Below are 16,549 nucleotides of genomic sequence, written 5' to 3' on the forward strand. Positions count from 1 at the left end.
GCATGTGCCTTGTAAGTAGGCTCACCTGGGTTCATTCCTTGGCATTCTAATCTATATGATCCCCTGAGCCTGCCAGGGATGATTCCTGAGCACAGAGCCAAGAGCAATGCTTCTGTGCCACTGAGTATGGCCCCAAAATAAAAACAAATAAACAAACAAAAACAGCTTGGATTTTATTATAAGCTGTATTGATTTTACTTACATTGGAATGCATGGATACTTTATTATAATAATGACAACAAATGATGCCACTTGTTTTGTTATTATTTTGACTTTGGTTCCCATCAAGGGGTGTTCAGGAACTACTCATGGCTCAGTGTTTGGGGTTTGCTCCTGGTGGTGCCAGGGTAGAGCCCATTTTACCATCATATAAGCATGTATTATAGGAACTAAAGGGATGGTACAGTGGAGAAGGCATTTGCCTTGTATGCAGATGACCTGGGTTCAATCTCTGGCATCTCATATGGTCACCTGAGCACTACCAGGAGAAATACCTGAGCACAGAGCCAGGAGTAAACCTTGCACCACCGAGTGTGACTCTAAAAAAAAAAAGCCAAGTCAGGTATGTACCCTAGTCCCTTGAGTCCTTTCTCTGGCTTGAGATACTTTTTTGTATGGGGGCCATTGCTAGCAGTGCTGAGTTGGACAGGAGGGGTCATATGGTGCCAGGGTTCCAACTTAGGGCCTTTATGTGGTTGGCATGTGTGGTATCACTGGAGAGATCTCCATGACTATGCTTATACCTGACAAAGCAAAAATACTTAAGAGATTGGTCCCACAGGAATTATCCTTCCTTCCTTCCTTCCTTCCTTCCTTCCTTCCTTCCTTCCTTCCTTCCTTCCTTCCTTCCTTCCTTCCTTCCTTCCTTCCTTCCTTCCTTCCTTCCTTCCTTCCTCCTTCCTTCCCTCCCTCCCTCCCTCCCTCCCTCCCTCCCTCCCTCCCTCCCTCCCTCCCTGCTCTACCTCCTGCTCTACCTCTCTTCTTTCCTTATCATATCTGTCAGTCTGACAGTGCTCAGGGCATATTCTTGACTCTTTACTCAGGAATCACACTTGGAGTGGGGCTCAGGGACCGTATGAGATACCAGACATCAAACCTGGATAAGCTGCATGCAAGGCTAGTGCCCTACCAGCTCTGCCCCTCACATGTTATCTTGTAGCTATTTTCCACATTTTGGGTTTATTTTTTTTTTGGTGTGGGTGTATATCAGTCAGTGCTTGGGGATCCCTTGGAGCTGGGGTAGGAGCAGGAGGGGGAAGACCTGGGGCTCTGGCATGCAAAGTAAGTGCTCCAGCCCTTTGAGCCATGTCACAGGCCTCCAAGTCCTTTACTGCCACTAAACTAGATAAATCTCAGGAGGCCAATGTAAGTGAGTTAAGGTTATGCCTGCAGACTTGGAAGCCTGGCAATCCTTTCAGCCCCACCTGTGTCTGCTCCTAAAAGAAGTTCCAGAGCTGAACCTTTTAGGAAGGGGACCAGCCAGGAATGTGGCTCATTGCTCAGCTCTTCACACATTTTTTTTTCTTTTTTTGGTTTTTGGGTCACACCCGGCGGTGCTCAGGGGTTACTCCTGGCTGTCTGCTCAGAAATAGCTCCTGGCAGGCACGGGGGACCATATGGGACACCGGGATTCGAACCAACCACCTTTGGTCCTGGATCGGCTGCTTGCAAGGCAAACGCTGCTGTGCTATCTCTCCGGGCCCTCTTCACACATTTTTTTAAGAGATGTCATTTGAAAACAGTTCCTCTTGGGGCTGGAGTGATAGCACAACAGGGAGGGCCTTTGCCTTGCATATTGCCAACCTGGGTTTGATCCCCAACATCCCATATTGTCCGAAAACCTTCGAGGGGTGATTTATGAGTGCAGAGTACCACTGGGTATGGTCCAAACACTCCCATACCAAAAAAATAAAGAGAGAAAAAAAGTCAGCCTCTGACCATCTGACCATTTCTGACTCCAGAAACATGTGGTTTATTGATACAAGAGTAGGAAAAGGAGAGAACTGAGAACTACAGAAGGACATTCTGGCTGCATTCCCAAGTGGGTGGGTGAAGTGTGGGGACCATAGGGGTCCAGGCCAGGGCAGTGGCATAAAAACTATTTTCCCCAACCCTAGAGCTTTTCTATGTACTCTTTGGCTTTTTTGTTTGTTTGTTTGCTTGTTTGGTTTTTCGGTGATGCTCAGGGGTTATTCCTGGCTATGCGCTCAGAAATAGCACCTGGCTTGGGGGCCATATGGGACGCTGGGGGATCGAACCACGGTTCATCCTAGGCTAGCACCGGCAAGGCAGACACCATACGGCTTGCACCACCACTCCAGCCCCTCGATGTACTCTTTGGAGCTGCACCTAAGTTTTACTTCAGGTTTTTGATTTTGCTTTGGGACCATAGCTCGTAGTGTGCAGGGCTTACTCCTGGCTCTGTGTTCAGGGGTCACTCCTGGTGGTGCTCAGGGGACCATACGTGGTGCTGGAGATTGTACCAGCATCAGCTACATGCAGGGCAAGCAAGCGCCTTAACCTATACTGTCTCTTCAGCCCTGCACTTGGGTTTTGTAGTGAGTTGCTTGTCACCCCCTTGCTTTCTCTACTCTCTCAACTAGTGCTTGAATTCATGTCCTAGCCCTGCTCTTCTTTTTTTTTTTGGTGGTGGCACACCCAGCAGTGCTCAGGGGTTACTCCTGGTTCTGCACTCAGAAATCGCTCCTGGCAGGCTCAGGGGACCATATAAGATGCAGGGGATCAAACCTGGGTCAGTCCCAGGTCAGCCACGTGCAAGGCAAATGCCTTCCCACTGTGGTATCGTTCCGACCCCTAGCTCTGCTATTCTAAGTGTGTTTGTCCCATGATCTGTGGATGGGGCTCAATGAACCCCTTAGCTCTAACTAGAAAAGATTCTTTTACCAACTACCTGACTCCAGTCAATAGCTGCATTCACCCTTCTGGCCTGCGCTAGGCATGTTGCTTGCTGGTGCCTGCCCTTCTGTCTTCTTGTAGGCCTAGCATGTCTCATTTCATCGGCCAAACCAGGCTTCCCTCCTGAAAATCTTCTCCTTCCTCTCATCCACAACACAGGCCCTGACTCAATTTCACTCCGAAGGCAAGACCCATGTGTCTAAAGATCTCACTCATGCTCTTGCACAAGGCCCTTCACTTGCAGGAAATTAAACTTCTTGTTGCTCAGGAGGGCTAGAAAAATAGTACAGTGGGGAGGATGCTCATCTTGCATAGAGCTGGCCTGGGTCCGATTCCCAGTGGCCCATATGGTCGCACGATCAGGAGTGATCCTTGGGTGTTGAGCCAAGAGTCAGCCCTAAACACTGTGCTGAGTGTAGCCCCCAAACAAACAAATAAATAAGAGTGGAAGAAGAGCTGGTAGGAGGAGGATGTGAGGAAGAAATGGGGCAGGAGGGCAGGGGCCAGACTTACTCTCACTGAGAGGATAGAAGGTGATGTTGACCCAGTCTGAGTGCTCGGCCCCGAACTCTGTGCGAACTCGCAAGGTGTGGTGCCCATACTTGGAAACATTAGAGAAATTACACTCTGTCGCTTTAGTATGCTTGCACAGGTCTTGGAATAACTTCTGATAGCTACAAAAACAGAAAAAAATTAAAAAGTAGGAATTTTTTTGCCATTTGTTTTTTAAACATTTTTTGAACCTTGCCCTTTATTATTTCTTAATTATTTAATTTTGTTGTGCCAGGGAACAAAACCAGGGTCTCACACAACTTAAGATACTAGTGCTGTTGTGCTGAGCCAGGTCCTCTGGAGCCTCCTACGTTCTATTCTTTTTTTTTTTGGTTTTTGGGTCACACCCGGCGTTGCTCAGGGGTGTCTCCTGGCTGTCTGCTCAGAAATATCTCCTGGCAGGCACGGGGGACCATATGGGACACTGGGATTCGAACCAACCACCTTTGGTCCTGGATCGGCTGCTTGCAAGGTAAACGCCGCTGTGCTATCTCTCCGGGCCCCTAAGTTCTATTCTTAAAGTCTGCTGTTTGTTTTGTTTTTCCAGTGGTCCTCAGAACTATGGCCTGCGGACCACATATTGTATTTGTTCCCGTTTTATTTCTTCACTTCAAAATAAGATATATGCAGTGTGCATAGGATTTTGTTCATAGTTTTTATTTTTACTATAGTCCGCCCCTCCAACGGTCTGAGGGACAGTGAACTGGCCCCCTGTTTAAAAAGTCTGAGGAGGGCTGGAGAGATACCATGGAGGAAAGGCGTTTGCCTTTCATGCAGAAGGATAGTAGTTCGAATTCCAGCATCCCATATGATCTCCTGAGCCTGGCAGGAGTGATTTCTGAATATGGAGCCAGGAGTAACCCCTGAGCGCTGCCGGGTGTGACCCAAAAACCAAAATAAGTAAATAAATAAAAATAAAAAAGTCGAAAAATAAATAAATAAAATAAAATAAAATAAAAAAGTCTGAGGACCCCTGGTAGCCTAATCATCAGTTTTTGAGTGAACTGAATCACTCAATGCTAGTCTTTTGTCTTCTTCTTTTGTTTTTGTTTTTGATTTGTTTTGGGGCCACACCTACCAGTGCTCAGGGGTTACTCCTGGCTCTGTGCTCAGAAATCACTTCTGGTGGGCTTGGGGGACCTTATGAGATTGGAGATCAAACCCAGTCAGCCTCCTGCAATGCAAACACCCTCCCTGCCATGCTATCACTATCTTCTGACTTAATTCTTTATTCTCTTTGCAGAAGTCCCTAGAGAACTTTCCATTTAGCCGTGGAAGGTAAAGATTCATCTGTATTTCCTTTGCTAAGGTCTAAAAAAGGGTAGATAATGAGGTGGAAAACAGTAAATTCTTCAGAATTTGGGGGGAGAAAGTTTTCCCAAGCAGCTCTTAGAGCAGGGGTCCTAAAACTTTTTAAACAGGAGGCCAGTTCACTGTCCCTCAGACACTGAAAGGCCAAACTATAGTTTAAGAAAAAAAAAAAACATTAAAGAATTCCAATGTACATAGCACATATCTCATTTTGAAGTTAAAAAACAAAATGGGAACAAATACATATTTAAAACGCAGAACAAGTAAAGTTAAAACAACAAATTTAGCAGTAATTTAATGGAAACTATGGGCCTACTTTTGGTGGGCCATAGTTTGAGGACCATGGCCTGAGACTAAGAGGAAGAGTTGAGTAACAGAGAGGAGGAGGGGATTGGAGAGTGCAGAGAAGATCCCACACATGCGCACTGTGGCCATGAACTAATCAGCTACTAAGTAGGACAGGCATCGGCAGCAAAAACACCTGCTGAGCTGCATGTGGCCCATTGGCCGTAGTTTGAGGACCACTGTCTCTGAGGGTGCCGCTAAACTTGATTTATTCTGGTATGGTGCTGGAGGCGACCAGGAGGCTACCTGGTGGTGCTCAGTTGGCCAGGTGGCAACAAGAATGGAACTCAGGTCCCAGAACACAATATATGCACTCTAGCCCTCTGAGTCATCTCCCATCTTCCAGAAGTCAATTATTACTCATCTTTTCTGACAAAGAACATGCATGATTTCTATTAAGAGCCTTTTCTAAACTCTGCTCTGTGGGGGTCTTACTGATCTTCCAGTGAGCCTCACATGTTTTAGAAACAATCAGTCCCATGGTCCAACAACTTGGGGCACTCACTGGTGGCAGAGGACGGAATTTCAGATATGCATCAGCCTGCTGATATGCATCAGCAAACTGGCTGAGTATTCAATACCAGGGATAGGGAAAACGTTTTTTGTGCATGTTTCAGAAAGTGGGGAGGGCTGGAGCAATAGTACAGCGGGAAAGGGTGTTTGCTTTGCACATGGCCTACCTGGATTTGATCCCCTGCATTCTATAGGATCTCCTGAGCCCAGCAGGGATTCCTGAGTGCAGAGTCAGGAGCAACCTCTGAGTAGTGCTGAGTGTGCTCCAAAAAAAGAAAAAAGAAAAACAAATAAACAAGCAAAAAAAAAAAAAGTAGTGAGCTTGGCCAATGAAACAAACTCAGTGGCCAGTGAAATTGACGCCACCTATGGTGGGTGTGGCTTATGGAAAGGTCTGGTGGGCGTGGCCTGTTAAATTGACAGGCACCTACAGTTCCACTTAAGGATGCTGCACATCCTTAGTTCTGGAGGCAGGGTGGAAGAAGAAGGTGATGGAAAAATAACATAACAGTCTTGGAAGGCAGTTGTGAAGTGAGTCTTATTTCACAGATGAGCCTATAGGTATGATAGTCAGAAATGTCCCCAGACAGTCTCAGGTGGGGCTAACTTCCAGGCCCAAAGGGCTGGGTGTGATTCTGCCACACCCTCCGGAGTCTGAGGATATTCTCAATAGCTAGAGATGGCATGCAGTCACACTATTGTATAACCTGTTTTCCCACAGAATACACCACAAAGATTTCCCTAAGGAATCTACCCTTCCTGTCATTTGGAAAACCCAGGGGTCATCTTGTTCATACAGAATGTCTGTTCTTCTCTGTGGTCATTTTCTCTTTTTAAAAAATGTCTTCATTGGCTGAAATAGAGTTTTGAAAGTGATCTTGCAATGACTTCTTCTCTTGCATTAGGTTGTTCTGTCTGCAGGGATGGATCTTTTTCTCCCTAAGAAGGAGGTTAATGTAATCACTGCAGATATATTGTTCCAGATATTCCCACAAGGACTTCACTGGTCCAGCCTCATCCTGTGGGGTGGCCTCTCTGCCATAACCCCTCCCTAGCATATGATAGTGGAGCGTTTATGCTAAACAACAGCTCCAGCTATGCCTGAACAGAGATTTTTGCAGAAGCAGAGAGATGAATCAGATTTTGGGGGGGGATCAAATTTCCTGTTCAAGGGCAAAGTCAGAACATGACCAGTTTTCCTAGAACAGTCTGTGCTGATTTTGCAAACTCTTGTCCAGGAAATTGGATTTCCAGGCACTGGCTCTCAGCTCTTGGGGTGTCTATGTAAATGTTCTTCTGAAGACAATGCCTCTCAACTGAAACCCTCCATTCCAGGGTTCAGGAAACAATAAACAAAACAAACATAAAGAATTCACAGAGTGAAACCATTCTGCGTCTTTCTCTCTCCCTCTGACTTACTTCACTCAGCATAATAGATTCCATGTACATCCATGTATAGGAAAATTTCATGACTTCATCTCTCCTGATGGCTGCATAGTATTCCATTGTGTATATGTACCACAGTTTCTTTAGCCACTCATCTGTTGAAGGGCATCTTGGTTGTTTCCAGAGTCTGGCTATTGTAAATAGCACTGCAATGAATATAGGAGTAAGGAAGGGATTTTTGTATTGTATTTTTGTGTTCCTCGGGTATATTCCTAGGAGTGGTATAGCTGGATCGTATGGAAGCTCAATTTCCAGTTTGTGAAGGAATCTCCATATCACTTTCCATAAAGGTTGTACTAGATGGCATTCCCACCAGCAGTGAAAAAGAGTTCCTTTCTCTCCACATCCCTGCCAGCACTGCTTGTTTTCCCTTTTTGTGATGTGTGCCAATCTCAGTGGCGTGAAGTGGTACCTCATAGTAGTTTTGATTTGCATCTCCCTGATGATTAGTGATGTTGAGCATCTTTTCATGTGCCTTTTGGCCATTTGCCTTTCTTCTTTTTCAAAGTGTCTGTTCATTTCTTCTCCCCATTTTTTGATGGGGTTAGTTGTTTTTTTCTTCTATAGTTCTGTCAGTACCTTGTAAATTTTGGAATATTAGCCCTTTATCTGATGAGTATTGGGTGAATAATTTCTCCCACTCAGTGGGTGGCCTTTGTATTCTGGGCACTCTGAATACTCCTGTATTCAGGAGAGATGAAGTCATGAAATTTTCCTATACATGGATGTACATGGAATCTATTATGCTGAGTGAAGTAAGTCAGAGGGAGAGAGAAAGACGCAGAATGGTTTCACTCTGTGAATTCTTTATGTTTGTTTTGTTTATTGTTTCCTCATCTATGGGCTTTAAGAAAAATGAAAGACATTTTTAACAGTATCTCAGAGACAAGAGAAATGAGGGCTGGTAGGTGTAGCTCATGACATGAAGCTCATCACATAGAGTGATGAGAACAGTTGGAGAGATGACTACACTGAAAACTATCATAACAATGTGAATGAATGAGGGAAGTAGAAAGCCTGTCTCGAGTACAGGTGTAGGGGGGTGGGGAGGAGGGAGATCTGGGAAATTGGTGGTGGGAATGTTGCACTGGTGAAGGGGGGTGTTCTTTACATGACTGTAATCATACAACTATAATCATGTTTGTAATCACGGTGTTTAAATAAAGATAATTATAAAAAAGAAAGTAATAAATTAATTATAATGCAAAAAAAATAAAATAAGCTAGATAATGAAAGAAAAAAAAAAGAATTCACAGAGGAGACAGTGTTGGTTGTGTCCCCAAAACAAAAATAATTTAATTAAATTTAAAATAAAATAACAGACTCAGGGCCGGAGCGATTGCATAGTGTTAGGGTGTTTGCCTTGCACTCAGCTGACCCAGGATGGACCTGGATTCAATCCTCAGCATCCCATATAGTCTCCCAAGCCAGGGGTGATTTCTGAGTGCATAGCCAGGAGTAACCCTGAGCATCACCAGGTGTGGTCCAAAAATAAACCATGCAAACAAACAAAAAATAATAGATTCAATCGTGCTGGGAAAGTCACTGCAGGAAGAAAGTCAGTCTCCAATGACCTTTCGAGAAAGGTTTTCCTCTTGGAAATGGTACCAAATGAAAAATATTGTTTTGCTGTTTAAGCTTCTGATATTGATTACTGTCCCATGGTGCTGTAAAAAATTCTCTGTGCTTTAAGGAACAGAAAATGAACTCTTAAGGGGTAAAGGGCATTAAGTATAGAATGGGAGAAGGAGGACAAGAGAACTAGGGGACGAACCAGGTAAAGCAAGTGTCTATAGTTACAAATGTAACCTGAAAATTCAATTCTGGGCTGAATTGAGAGAGAACCAGGATAAGGTGCCTGCCTTGCAAACAATGTTCCTGGTTTGAATCCTAGAGTAAGCCCTGAGCACTGCCAGGTAGCCCCAAACCAAAATATCAATAAATTAATGTAAAATTTAGGTCATTAAAAAAATAAGCAAAGCATTTTTATTTGAGAATCAAAGAGCTGCAATCCAGGGGGATTCAGTTTGGGTAGAAACTCAAAAGTGTTCCTAAATGGGGAGCCACATTATGAGGGTTTTTTACATAGAGAAAAGAAGGCTGAGGTTACACAGAAAGAGAGGTGACAGTCCCCTTCTTTAGCCCTTCCCAGCAGGGTGTTCTCCTGCCAGCTGGCTTTGTGGAAGCTGGACAGTTTGGCCCAGTCAGATACACTAATGCCAGTGTGTTCCACCATGGCTTAGTGATGATAAATCTCAGTGTCTCAGTCTACAAGCTAAAGAAGGCAGTAAAGAAGTCTTTCTACAGAGACAGCTCTATCCCTGTTGGAAAGTGGCTCTGGTCATGTCACACAGGCTATCTGGAAGTTCTTTGTCTTCTACTTGATATTGTTTGGGGCCTCACAAGTGGGCCTTTCAGAAGCCTCTGTTGGTGGTATTTAGACAACCAGGGCATTGGCTCAGTGCCAGAGTCCAAGGACAGTGTTACACAGGCCGTATGGAAAAGAGCTGGAACAACCAGAAGCCTGCCCCAGTGACTCTTGAGGTCTCCTAGGTTATATGCCAGCAATGCTTGGGAGACTATCTGCTTGTGGTCCTTGAATCCTAGGCATACTGGTGGTCTAAGCCCTGTACACTCTCCCAGGTCCTTTAATCTAACCTTTGAAATAGCCTGTTAGCTTAAACTAACAGGCTGAACTCTGACGTTAGAAGGAAATCAGCTAGTCTCAGTCCTGGAATTTGGATATTTGTGAAATGAAAGCTGGCTCCAGCAGAGCTGGAGTGTGGGATGGGTTACTGGGGGGCTCGAGAGTCACCCCTACCATGGAAGGTGAAAGAAGGGCTTGTCTATGTTTGGTTTCTGAGTCAGGTGTTGCCTCTTCAACCTTTGGCCCTTCTGGCCTGTTTGCACCTGGCATCAGGTAGATCAGCTGCATGAAGTCCAGGCCTGGTGGCAAGTTGCCAAGAAAGGGCCAGCTGGGAAAAATTGCAGGGCTGGGCAGGCATGGAGAGCTGAGGGTACATGAGAGCATGTTGTTGGAGGTGGGGAGTGGGGTGGGGGGAACACCTCCCTTCTTCATGAAGCCTCTGCTGCTTCTGAGCATAGGAAGCCCCAGACTGAGATCAGCCTGCAGTATTCTCACTTTCAGTTTCAGAATGTCCTCTGGACTCACAGAGCTCCCCAACTCTCTGTACCCCATCTTCTGGAGGGGTGACTGGTGGGTCCCACCCTTTCTGGAAAAGCTCCCACTTATCAATTGTGGACATCCAGCAATAGGATTAGAGAAACTGGAGACAAGGTTGAGGTTAATATTTTTTTGGAGAGGATGCTCCCAAGAAGTGCTCAGGAGGCCCCAAGAACCCCTCCTAACAATTCTTAGGCAACCAGACTGTCGGTTCAGTGCAGGGTACAAGGATATGATGCTATTTGAACCCTGAAGTTCCAGGGATTACTGGGGTGTCCCCAGCTATGTATGGGATATCCAAGCCACAGCTGGGTAGGGGAGGGGGGAGCTCACTCAAGGCAAGCTCTCTTCAGCCCATGTGTGTGTGTGTGTGTGTGTGTGTGTGTGTGTGTGTGTGTGTGTGAGTGTGTGTGTGCGCGTGTGTGCATGTGTGTGTGTGTGTTGTTTAGGTCACATCTATAGATGCTCAGTAGTTACTCCTGGCTCTGTAGTTAGGAGTCACTCCTGGTGGTGCTCAGGGGACCATATGGGATATTGAGGATCAAAGCTGGGTCTGTTTGCATGCAAGGCAAATGTCCTACCCACTATATTATATCCACTATATTATCCTCCTGGCAAGGTAATATTTTTACAATATCCATAATGTTGAGAGAGAGAGAGAGAGAGAGAGAGAGAGAGAGAGAGAGAGAGAGAGAGAGAGAGAGAGAGAGAGAGAGAAGGCAGCTATGGTCCAACCATAAACCAGCACAAGAAAAAGTGAGAAGAACTCAAGGGGATCCATCACTAGAGAAGAGACCTTTCACATGATGCACCCTAGCAGCATGGAAAAAGCCAGGGGTGGTGGTGGGGCAGAGAAATAGTACAGTGTGCAGGGCGTTTGGCTTGTGTGTGACTGATTCAGGACTCTGTATTCAATTCCAAGACACTGTATGGTCCTCCTAAGCATAACCAGGAGTAATCCCTGAAAGCAGAGCCAGGAATAAGCCCTGAGCACAGGTTTGGGTGTGTCCGAAAAGAAAAACAAAAAAGCCAGGAAGAGGAAGAGTTCCTGTGGTCTGTCTTGATCTCACAGATGAAGATGATAGTGACTAGGTTGGAGCGGATGGGAAGGCTACCCTTGGCCTCTGAAACCTTCCAGCCCAGTGAGCCCCAGACCCACCTCAGGTACTGAACCGTGAATGTGAGATTCCCTCCAGGAAAAGTAGGTGTCTCCCACAGTAGAATATTCTTGAAATTCACGGAATGTACCCGGAGCTTTTCAGGAGGTGGTACCACCATCATCTCAGAGGCTGTGAAAACAAAGGGGAGAAGTGGGCCCATCTCTTCTCCCATCCTCTGGCCCCAGGCCAGTCCCAATAGATTGTTTGGCTCTTTCAAACATCAAATGGGCCCTCAGGGGAGGTATTGGGAGGAGGTTTTCAGTAAGCTGCTAGTAGGAACAAATCTGAATTGTATCTGAATAGCTGTGGCGCCCAAGAGGGACCACCCAAGGGACCAGGGATGATGTCCATGGGTTGTGTGGGCTGGGGTGTGGGTACATGGATTTTTTAAATCCATTTCCTTAAGTATCATTCCATTTCCTAAATGCTTCTCGGGTAGGGAAGTAGAGAGATTTAATGCACATCCACTCCTGCGGTCTGGATATTAGCCATCTGGATAATAAGCAGACGGGCCTAATGGGTGCGGCGCCTTGGGGGAAGGAGAAGAGCACAAAATCCAGAGCCACAAATGCATCTGCAAAGCTTTGGAATCCGAGGGGGCCTCGAAAGGCGCATAGTAAGGATCAGATGGGGCAAAGCGGGAGAAATGGTTTTTTAGAAGCAAATGTCAAACACATGCCAAAGTGGAAGCGAGAAGATCGGGACCCATCAATTTGCACCTGAGAGATGGGACAGGGTTTAGGACACATGCTCTTCAGGCAGCTGACCCCTGGTCAATCCTTGGCACCACGCGGTCCCCTGGGTGCCCCCAAGTGTGACCACCCCCACCACAAGCCAGGATAGAATCGGGGGAGAATCCCCCAAGCACTACCAGGTGTGGCCCCAATGCCTATCATCACTATCACCCACCTCCTGCCACCACCAGATACTACTGTGAACCGCGGATCTGGCAGATCTGATGCGCGGTGGTTCTGGGTCCGAGCGCCCTGAGCGCATGGATTAGCTTACACACCAGAGACCTCCAGGCCGGGCTGGGCCGGGCGGTGCGGGCCCCCCCACATCCCCGCAAGCTCCTCACCTGCCAACAGGAGACAGACGCCCAGCCAGGTCCGGAGGCTCCGCGCCATGGTCGTGCCCAGAACCCGGGAGGGTCGGCGGGCAGACACCGGGCACACGCCCCCAACCCAGCTCCCTAGGCAGGAGTGCGGGCTCGGCTCTGCTCCCGGACACTTCCGGAAACTGACTAGAGGGCGTGGCTACATATAAGTCACGCCCCATAGCGCGCCTATCTCGGGCTAGGTTAGTTGGGAGACCCGCAGGGGCTTTAGGATCTAGGCCTTCTGTCTACCTGAGCGGAAACTAGAGCCCCAAACAGGTTACAAAAGAGTATTGCACAGTCAGCCCAGATGGGGGCACCCACGACAGAAAAGCATGATTTTTATTTATTTCATCTTTTTGGGTTTGGGATCATACCCTGCAGTGCTCAGGGCTTATTCCTGGGCTCTGATCTCAAAGAAATAACTCAAGGCCGTTCTAGGGGGGCCCTAAAGCAATGTTTTTCAACCTTTTTTTGTGCAAAGGCACACTTTTTCATGAAAAACATCACGAGGCACACCACCATTAGAAAAATGTTTAACAAAATTGGACTTTGTGTCTATATTGACTATATATATATATAGTATATATAGTATACTATAATATATAATATAATATAATTATATTAATATTATATATTTATTATATTATATATTATATTATATATTACATTATATATTAATATATATTAATTATATATAATAATATATATAGTATATATTGACTATATATATTCCTATTCCTCTTGAATAGGAATCAAATAAACAAGGAAATTATTTTATAATTACTTTAGTATGAAATAATAAAATATTTTATAATTGTCCATATACTCAGTGCGAAACCTGGGCCTGTTTGGCTCAACACAAAGCTGATATTCTGGCAGAAATTGAAGACACACACATAGCTCTTCGTCATCAGCTCAGTCTCTCTCTGTCTTTGGTTTTTATAGTCTGTAACATGTGGCTTCGGCTCACAAATAGGCCAATCATGCCAAAATCGCATGTTACAAAAGAAATTGGAATTTTCCCCATGGCACACTGGACAATATCTTATAGCACATTAGTGGTTGGAAAACGCTGCTCTATAGGATGCTTGGGGATTGAACCCAGCCGGACGCTTGCAAGGCAAGCAAGCACCTTGCTCTCTGTACTAGCTCTCCAGCCACCCAATCTTGCTTTTAAAGTCACAAATAAGGAACCATAGAGACAGGACAGGAGGTAAGATGCCTTGCATGCGGTTGCTTCACCCAGAACCTTAATTTGACTTCTCTATGACCCCTGATGCAAATCCCGGGCACGCATATCTTTTTTTTTGTTTGTTTTTTGGCCACACCCATTTGATGCTCAGGGGTTACTACAGGCTAAGTGCTCAGAAATTGCCCCTGGCTTGGGGGGGGCATATGGGACGCTGGGGGATCGAACAGTGGTCCTTCCTTGCCTAGCACTTGCAAGGCAGACACCTTACCTCTAGTGCCACCTCACCGGCCCAGCGTATGATTTTTTTGAACACCTCCAGGAGTCATCCTTGAGCAGAGCCATGAATGGCCTGAACACCAGTGGTGTAGCTGCCCTCCAAGAAAAAGCCCACAAATTAAATACTAAAACAATAGTATATTAATAAAAAAAAAATAGGTGAATGTAAAATAAAACTGCCAGCCCAGAAGTTGGTTCAATCTGGGGGATAGGAGGGAAGCAGTTTTTCTGGACCCGGTTCATTCCAGGTTTCCTCTAGTGAACCCAAACTACCTCTGCAACCTCTTTTGACACAAGGAATTTGATTTTTAAAATTGGATTTTCAGCTCATTTGGGAAATCGTCTCCTCCCTCCTCACCCACTTTCTCCCCCTCCAAGGGCCCTGCCAACCTGGTTACAAAATCAAGTTATTTATTCGGTAATAACTCAGCGTCTCTCATAAGATTTAATTTCCTGTTTTAAACCTGGTCAGTGGGGAGACTGAAAAGTCCTGGGTGATGTAAGACTCTTCTGTGACCTGGGTAGAAGCCCTGAGGGGAGGTACAGGGCTAAAGGTGGAGGCACTGCATGTGAACAGCAAGCTTTGTGCAATTCCCAGGGGACCACAGACAGAATCACACCAAGAAAAACTCTTGAAGACATGACCAGGTTTTGTATCCAAAAGTTTATTTGTAATCCCTTTTTCCAACATCCATTGAATTTTCATATATATTTTATTATTAAAAAGCACGTGTGCACATACACCTAAGTGGGTACGTAGGACACTGAAAACCTTTCCAAATAAAACTGGTTCTTTTTTTTGGGTGGGGGGGATTTGGTCCAAAGTTTATTGACTCCAAGGAATGATTCTTTACAACAGGATTAGCAGACTTTTCACACTAGTGAACCAGCACCAATCTATGGGGTCAATAATTTAAAACCATCACTCTAACCTGACTAAACGTAGTTAGTGAAAACTGGTTCTTTTCATGCAGTATGAGAAATGGCCTGTGCTACTATGGCTTGAAATATTAATTATTCAGGTTTGGTCACCAGTGTATCCCCCTGGTGGCTCATACTTGAACATGAGCTAACATTTTGTGGTGCAGATGAAGTGTTAGATGATGACTGTTCAGTCCTTGCTCTCAATCTAGAGGCCAGAGAGATATAGCACAGGTATTAAGGCTCTTGCCTACTCCAGTTCAAAACCTGACATAAGGGCCAGAGTGATAGCACAGTGAGGAGGGTGTTTGCTTTGCATGTGGCCTACTGGGTTTGATCCTCGGCATCCCATATGGTCCCCAAGACCTGCCAGGAACAATTTCTGAGCACAGAGCCAGGAGTAAACCATAAGCACTACTGGGTGTGGCCCCCCCAACCCAAAATGCCACCTGGCATAAGGCCCCTAGGAGTAAGCCCTGAGTACTGCCAGGGTTTGGCCTGAAAATCAAAAAGTAAAGCCAAATCAAAAGACTAGGAACAGGGGGCCAGAGAAATTGCACAGTGGTAAGGTGTTTGCCTTGCATGCAGCTGATCCAAGATGGTTGGTGGTTCGAATCCCAGCATTCCATATGGTCCCCTGAACCTGCCAGGAGCGATTTCTGAGTGCAAAGACAGGAATAACCCCTGAGCACTGACGGGTGTGACCCAGAAACCAAAAAAAAAAAAAAAAAAAAAGACTAGGAATGGCCAGAACTAGGACTCCTACATTACTGTCTCCACTCCAGCCCTTACATACTCCTTGAGTGTCTTGATTCCTATGTATTTCCTGATAAGAACAACAGCGCAAAATTTTGCTCATAATCCAGTGCAACTCCTTACTTGGGAAGTGAAGAAAGGATCAAAGGGGCTGAAGTAATAGCACTCCAGGATAGGGCATTTGCCTCACACATGGCTGATCCCAGGCTCAATCCCATATGAGCCCCTGAGCTTGCCCAGAGCAATTTCTTAGTGCAGAGCCAAGAGTAACCCGAATGTCATCTTGTGTAGTCCCAAACAGAAGAAAAGAAAGTATCAGAGAAGGTAAAGAAGTGCCCAGGGTCACACAAGGAAACAGAGCCAGAGTCAGATCTGAGTCCTTGCCCTTGTGCCCTTGAACCACAGATATTCTACAACTCACCTGTCCCCTGCTGCCCTATCCATAGGAACAGGCCAGTTAATCCTTCTTTACCAGTTTAAACTGCACCACTAGGATTTTAATGTCTTATATCTTCCCATGCCTAGGAAGGACCTTTGCATAAACTCTTCCTTTTTGTCTCTTTCCTTTCTTTTTAAAGGAAGGGACCAGGTTATTCAATGTGCCTCTGTCATCCCCACTGGGACTGAGGGTGGAGGAAAATCCTTTTCAGGAGGTGGTGGAGTCACACTAGGAATTACCCCCAACATCAGAGCTTGTCTCTTGGGCTGCCTTCCACCCCTTCTCTCCTTCCTTCCATCTGAGTTTTTGATCTTTCCAGGGACCACTGATGAGGCTCCAGACCTTGGCCGGAAGGACGGATTTCCCAGAAATCTTACAAGGGCCTGGACCCCACCCCTACACACAGACCCCCCAGGACCACAGACAACCTGTCCCTTTC

General features: G+C 45.9%; 2 protein-coding genes and 1 long non-coding RNA gene across 3 annotated transcripts in view; 1 reads left to right on the plus strand and 2 right to left on the minus strand.

The window, feature by feature from the left end:
- IL10RB (interleukin 10 receptor subunit beta) overlaps nt 1–12,601 on the minus strand; it is a 28,950-nt gene extending 16,349 nt beyond the window's left edge. The window contains exons 1-3 of the mRNA XM_049785791.1: nt 12,506–12,601; nt 11,427–11,556; nt 3,430–3,590 (exon numbers count right to left, since the gene is read on the minus strand). Of these exons, the coding sequence (XP_049641748.1) occupies nt 3,430–3,590; nt 11,427–11,556; nt 12,506–12,554 (340 nt within the window). The 5' untranslated portion in view covers nt 12,555–12,601. The remainder of the gene's footprint in view (nt 1–3,429; nt 3,591–11,426; nt 11,557–12,505) is intronic.
- LOC126026058 (interferon alpha/beta receptor 1-like) overlaps nt 1–16,549 on the plus strand; it is an 88,304-nt gene that overhangs the window by 53,023 nt on the left and 18,732 nt on the right. The gene's annotated exons all lie outside the window — the stretch shown is intronic.
- On the minus strand, nt 14,644–14,986 carry LOC126026151 (uncharacterized). The gene is made up of 2 exons (XR_007501578.1): nt 14,937–14,986; nt 14,644–14,766 (listed from the first exon to the last, which is right to left on the minus strand). It is a non-coding gene; the product is annotated as an uncharacterized LOC126026151 (long non-coding RNA).

Source organism: Suncus etruscus, chromosome 13 (assembly GCF_024139225.1).
Source record: "Suncus etruscus isolate mSunEtr1 chromosome 13, mSunEtr1.pri.cur, whole genome shotgun sequence".
NCBI lineage: Eukaryota > Metazoa > Chordata > Mammalia > Eulipotyphla > Soricidae > Suncus > Suncus etruscus.